Consider the following 6,276-nt stretch of genomic DNA (forward strand, 5'->3'; position numbering starts at 1 on the left):
CATATCCGAGATGTAAACAAGATTAAATCGAACTACATGTCTGATTGCATGCCTACTTCAACTCTGATGTTCTTGAATCGATCATCAACTCAAACTTTACCAAAATCAAGTCAAGAATTCAATCGTTTTCGCGTTTCAAAAATCAAAGTACGGCCCAAAAGGCAGACCCCAAAAAAAAACATCCACGGAAATCAGCACTCAGTAGCTATAGAAGGACCTTCCACTTGATTGGTGCATCCTTATCCGTAAGAATTACACTACATCGGAATTGAAAGAGCACCAAATTAGCCCTTTTTTGCCACAACCCGAGCATTCGACAATATATGTTGCGGCTTTATCAACAGTTCTCTCGAATGCAATCTCTCGCTTTTCACGAAGAGTAGAGTCTTCATCTTTTTTGTCCCAATGAAGTTCACAAAGAAAGCCTCTAATTTCCATTTGTGACAAGGACATCTATTTGAAATCATGAGTATAAATAATATATAATATAGTCATACAACGCTGCCCATGGAGGGCAAATCGTATGTCACGTAGAGTTCGCCCATAGACTGGGAGCAAAAAGGCCCTTCTTCTGCATTATACATGTGAGCAATATGAGCCGAATCATCTTCATGAAAAAGCTATCTTGCCCTCCATGCTTAGGATGGCGTTGCGCATGATAATGCTCAAGAGTCTTAAAGGGAACAGCAATACAAACTCTAGGACTGCCCTCATCCATGACTCCGCTGGGATGACTCCTCTCATCAATACACCTACTAAAAACCCGTCTATGCCTGTTGTCACCAGGAACTCTCCGTTCTTCACTGCTTCTAGAGTCGCGACGGCGAGTTTCTTCGCAAATTTAGCACTCTTTTTGTCCTCTTGGAGGCATTCAGCTGCGGCGGGACACAAGGCGAGGGGAAAAGACAGACCAAGAAGGAATGAGAAATGACATGCATGGGGGGGACGATCAAGAGAATTGATTGAGGAAAAAGACGTAACAGATCCGACGAGCTTTCGATTATGCAGCTATTGTCACACAAAAGCAGGATGCTTGTGGATTGCTGAAGATACCTTGACCTGCAAGGAGAACAGATGCTCCAGCACCTGGACACACGAGGTGAACACCCACATTATGCTGTAGTAGCTCAAACCTCAACAGTTCCGCCAGTCCCTTCAGTGCGTAATCTGTGATGGAGCCCACTCTTGCTCCTCTTGTGACAGTCTACCAAAAGACAATACGCAGGACTTTTCAAAATAGAAAACTAGGAACGTCAAGTACAGCAGCTACTGCGAAAATTGTTTCACTTACCAGCCCAGCAACAGAGCTTATGAACACGAGAGCGGAGCGGTTCTTCGAACTGCGTTGTTTCATTAAAGGGATGGCTGCATGAGCTACGTACACGGCACCCATGAAATTAGACGGAGTTACATCCCCTATCTCGTCGATTTTCATCTCGTCGAACAGTTCCAAGTTACTGGTTCCGTGATTGAAGACGATGATATCGACGGGCTTCCATCTGAATGCGGCTTCAATTGCATTAGCGGCTTCCTTCGGATTACATACGTCTGCTATCTGCAAAAGCATTTAAAGAAGTAAATAATGACTGGTATAGATTCTAGAACAGCATAGTGAATGGAGAAAAGAGGTTGCGTGAAGGACTGAGAGCACGCGAAATGAGGTAGTAGCTTGTGAGCAAGGAAAGACTGTGAAGGAAGAACGCATGGAAAGAGCTGGTGCATGATCCCAATCAATCCCATGTGAACTCGCGAAAAAACGGAGAAAAGTGGAGCAAACTGGCAAACAGAGACACGGTTGAGCGAAGGAGCAGAAAGGGAAGAAGCACGCATTGAGCAGGAGGGGGGGCGGGGGCGCAGGTTCTACTTCTCACCTGGGAGAAGATGCGCTGGTGGGGATTGGAGAAGGAGGCGTGGAGGTCGGCAGAGGCGAGGAGGGAGGAACGGGCGGAGGAGAGGCTCCGGAGGTCGGGAGAGAGGAGGGAGACGAAGGCGTTGTGGTGGAGGAGGGAGGATTTGGCGATGGCGAGGAGGGCGGGCTGGGAGCAATCGGTAATGAGGATGTGTTTACCGGAGAGGGAGGCAAGCGAAGGAAGGTGGGGGTGGGAGAAGAAGAGGCGAGAGAGAACGCGGGCGAGGAGGAGGAGGAGGAGGAGGAGGAGGAGGAGGAGGAAGATGGCGAGGGGGAGAGGGAGCGCCATAGCGAACCCCAACGATATCTTCTCAACAATACTAATACACGATATAGATAAGTCTCTTCTTCTCAACAAGAAACGTACTACATGCCATAACACAAGACACTATTACACGACCTAAACAGATACTATCGTCGTCTCGTCTTTCGTCGTCGTAGAGTACATGTACTCTCTTCACTCTCTTCCTCCTCTTCTTCTTCCTGCAACTACTGCAAGCCGTGCTTTGCTCTGTTTTTCCATGCTACTCATCAGTACGCACTCTCTCTCTCTCTCTCTCTCTCTCTCTCTCTGTCGTGACTTGTGTCAGTTGCGTGATAGTATCCATCTTCGATCCTTGAAAACATCCGGGCAACAGATACCATAGCTCTACAGACGTTTCACAATTTTGGAGGCATTGCAATAACGCATGAAAATAAGGAAGAAGGACTCGTATTGATGAAATGTACCTAGAGAAATCTTAGCAAAATATCTTATATAGCTTATAGATCAAACATACATATAGAACTTTTGCCAAAGCTCTCAGCAGTAATACAGCTCCAAACATCTGGAAGTTGTTATGATGGGATTTTGAGAACACCACAAGCAACATGTGCAATCTGATTCTCGCATTCCACATCAATAGAAGAGCCCGGGTGAGTGGTAGTAGATGATACAACTCCAAACATCGGGAAGTTGTTATAATGGGATTCTGAGAACACCACAAGCAACATGTGCAATCTGATTCTCGCATATTCCACATCAATAGAAGAGCCCGGGTGAGTGGTAGTAGATGATACAACTGAGAATCCATGGGAGAGGAGTGGTGGGATTAGGTTAGAGACAAAAGGGACAAGGTTGACAATGTGGACATTAATTGGAAACAGCAAGGGGAACATAGCTAATTGAAAACCATGGTGGCAAGATACAAGAATGAGGCTAAAGGAGGATTCACGATTGCATCAAGCGATTGCGTCGTTTTTAATAGCCAAAGCAATGGGCCTCGACATGCATAGTATGGCATGGGCGTCTTCCATGTGACAAACTAAGCTATCCATCCATGATTGTCACATAAGGAAGCCCCCTATCCCTAGGCTAAGGTTCCCAATTTTATGTTCTCGTGAGCCGGGCTAGCAGAAAGATTCTTGCCACCTCATGAGCATCTCATCCTTTTTTCCCCATAAAATACCCATGTGGACAAGTGGAGGGTTGGCACAATGATGTTTTCCACCTCTTCCAATCTTTGGCCTCTTCTGGGGTAACCTAAGCAATGGCTACAGTTTGCCAAAACTGAAATTGTGGATTTTAGAATTCAAATAATGAAATCGTGAAAACAAAATCTTGATTGGTTCATATTTTGTTGCATCTACGTGTCTTAACTGCAGTTGATGGCGGCTTGCATGTGAACTTTGCATGGCGCCATTTGTGGTTCGTTTTTTATGGTGTCCCTTCCAACGTGCAAAATCTGGGATTCCCCTCTCCCTCCATTCGCTTTTCCGTTCGCCTGCATTTTGAGCTCCTCCTCCAATTGCTCGGCCAGAGTCGACCCACCTTCCAGTCTGCCATGCATTGAAAGTCATTCTACGGATTCCCTCTCTCCAATTCCTCTGGACTGCAGCCTCATCGGTGTATTCATCTGTGTTTCGAGCTCCCCTCTCCAATTGCTTTGTCAAAGTCGACCCACCTTCCAGTCTGCCATGCATTGAAAGTCCTTTTACGAGATTCCCCTCTCCAATTTCTCTAGATTGCCAACGTCGATGAAGGCTCATCGGCGTTCCATGCATTGAAAGGTGATAAGAGACCTCCTCTCCAATTCCTCTGGACTGCGAACGTCGATGAAGGCTCGTCGGTGTTCCATGCATTGAAAGGTAACGAGTAGCATGACCCGTCTACAATGGGTTACAGACCCGCTTCGTTGGGTCTCAAAGTTGAGACCATAAGTTGCCTTTAATTTCGAGGAATTAAATTTAAGGTTTTATTTATAACTTTAAGAAATTTTCAAATTGTATCTCCATTCTCTCTCTCTCTCTCTCTCTCTCTCTCTCTCTCACACACACACACACACACATACACACACACATACAAATCTCAACATTTGTAAGCTTTTTATTAAATTTTCTAATCAAATCCAAATGAATCCCTAGGAGTGCCTTTATTAATAATATGATCTAAATTAATTGAATTAAATTGACCGACTATAATCAATCATCACATTAATTATTATATATTGATTTTTCATTTGCAGGTATAAATAAAATATATATTATTTATTTCACACACACACACATGAAGAATTTTTATTTGAACATTAAAATGACGTTAATTAAAGTCAAGTCCTAAAATTGAAGAAATGCAATTTTGGAGAAGCTTGTTTTTAAAGAAGAGGTGTGTGTATGATGATAATGTTTGTATGTTTGCTTAGGAGTGTGTGGGTTTTTTTGTGCATTGTGGATGATTGCATGTGTGTCAATGTGTAGGCCAATGCAAGTGGATGTATGCATCTATATGTCCGTGTGCAATCCAATATGATTGTGTACTCATGTACATGTGTGCTTGTGTCCCTATAAGTGTCTGTATATGTTCATGTGATGTATGTGCACCTTTGAATGCACATGGCTAGAATATCTGCACCCATGCACATAAGTGTGTCAATTCCATCGATCTTGCACCATGTCTCTATCTGTATAAACATACATATATACACACGTACGTACATACATACGTATGTACATTTGTATGTACGTATAAATGTACATACGTGTGTGTGTACACACGCATGTGTGCGGGTATGGCTAGAGGCTTGAAGGTGGTAGCTTGTTGCACAAAGGCCACGTGTCATTTCATGGCAATAACTCACCACATGCCCACTCCACACACATGGTTGTCAAGCTTGTGTCTTAGCCTCTCTTGTTACATGTGGAGTCATTTGAGCCTATCTTCTAGAGCCCTCACAATGTGCCACATATTTGAAAATAAAGCATAAACCTGGTAGGAAGGAGCGGCAATGCAATAGCAAGGAGCAGCAGCAATAGGTCCATCCTTGGGCCTATACATAGGAGCTGAAGGAGACATACAAGGGCTGTAGTCTTAGCTCAAGGTGCTGCCCACCTAGATTGACTACCCGGATAGCAAGGTGGAAGGGATCACTGACAAAGTCTACATAAGCTCAGTGGAGCATGCAGTATTAGGGATCTGGAGGTGACAACAAGATAGTAGTACAACATTTTGGTAAGGTCAGAGGACCATGTATTGGTGGGACTCTAAGCCTCTCTTTTGTATTGTGTCCTTCTGTGGTTGGACAGAAATATCTTTGGCAATAAGAGGTGGAGTGGAGGGAGAGCTAGGAGATTTGCCACGTGTTGTTATGGTGCCCTTTCCATCTTGACACGCCATAGCAAGGGCACTTGGGCATCATTGTGTAGGAGCAAGGCAAAAGAGAGAAGCCATCTACTAACACGAGTGAGGACTCAGAGGCGGCAGGTCATTACTGTAGACAGCAAGCAGATATGAGTTGGGAACTTTGGCAATGGGACTGTGACCAGAGATGTGAGAATAGATTGGTGTCACGGTGACTGGTCTTCTCGGCTAACGAGTGATGGAGTGGAGTGGAGAGTGTGCATAGCAAAGAACAATTGCGCAGATTGGAACAATCGAGCTGAAGGATTGGCTACACACTGGTAGAGTGGATGGCAATGCAAAAGAGCATGGTTGGCAATGCAACAGACAAAGCACAATGATTAACCTCTTTTGTTGTTTTATCAACAGTAGAAGGGGAAGCAAAGTCTGGATGAGGGGTTGCGAGGCAGGCACGTGTCGATCCACATGGATGCACATTGTCTGTCAGACAGCCACGAGGTGAGTTGCTGATGTGCGATGCCACGGCAGTGAGCAGTTTAAATGAAATATTTTTTTTTCAAAATTTTGTGCTAAGTTTATATATACACACACACACACAAACACAAACACACACACACACACATAACATTTTTAAAACCTTTTAGTAATCCTTTATCAAATGCTTTTCATTTAATTTTTATTTCTTTTTGAAGGCGAGAGAGAGAGAGAGAGAGAGAGAGAGAGAGAGTTTATATTATGTATACAATATTTA

General features: G+C 44.1%; 1 protein-coding gene across 1 annotated transcript; it reads right to left on the minus strand.

Annotated features, from left to right (window-relative positions):
- Positions 1-344: 344 nt before the first annotated feature.
- Positions 345-2,215, minus strand: LOC147894593 (3-dehydrosphinganine reductase TSC10A-like). Its single transcript, XM_087385201.1, has 4 exons — positions 1,872-2,215; positions 1,292-1,555; positions 1,054-1,204; positions 345-875 (listed from the first exon to the last, which is right to left on the minus strand). The coding sequence occupies exons 1-4, from the start codon at positions 2,196-2,198 to the stop codon at positions 610-612; spliced, it is 1,008 nt and encodes a 335-aa protein (XP_087241327.1). The 5' UTR covers positions 2,199-2,215; the 3' UTR covers positions 345-609.
- Between the last annotated feature and the right edge of the window lie 4,061 nt (positions 2,216-6,276).

Source organism: Dipteris shenzhenensis, chromosome 14 (assembly GCF_047967505.1).
Source record: "Dipteris shenzhenensis isolate YYH24624 ecotype China chromosome 14, Dip_SZ_1.0, whole genome shotgun sequence".
Classification (NCBI taxonomy): domain Eukaryota; kingdom Viridiplantae; phylum Streptophyta; class Polypodiopsida; order Gleicheniales; family Dipteridaceae; genus Dipteris; species Dipteris shenzhenensis.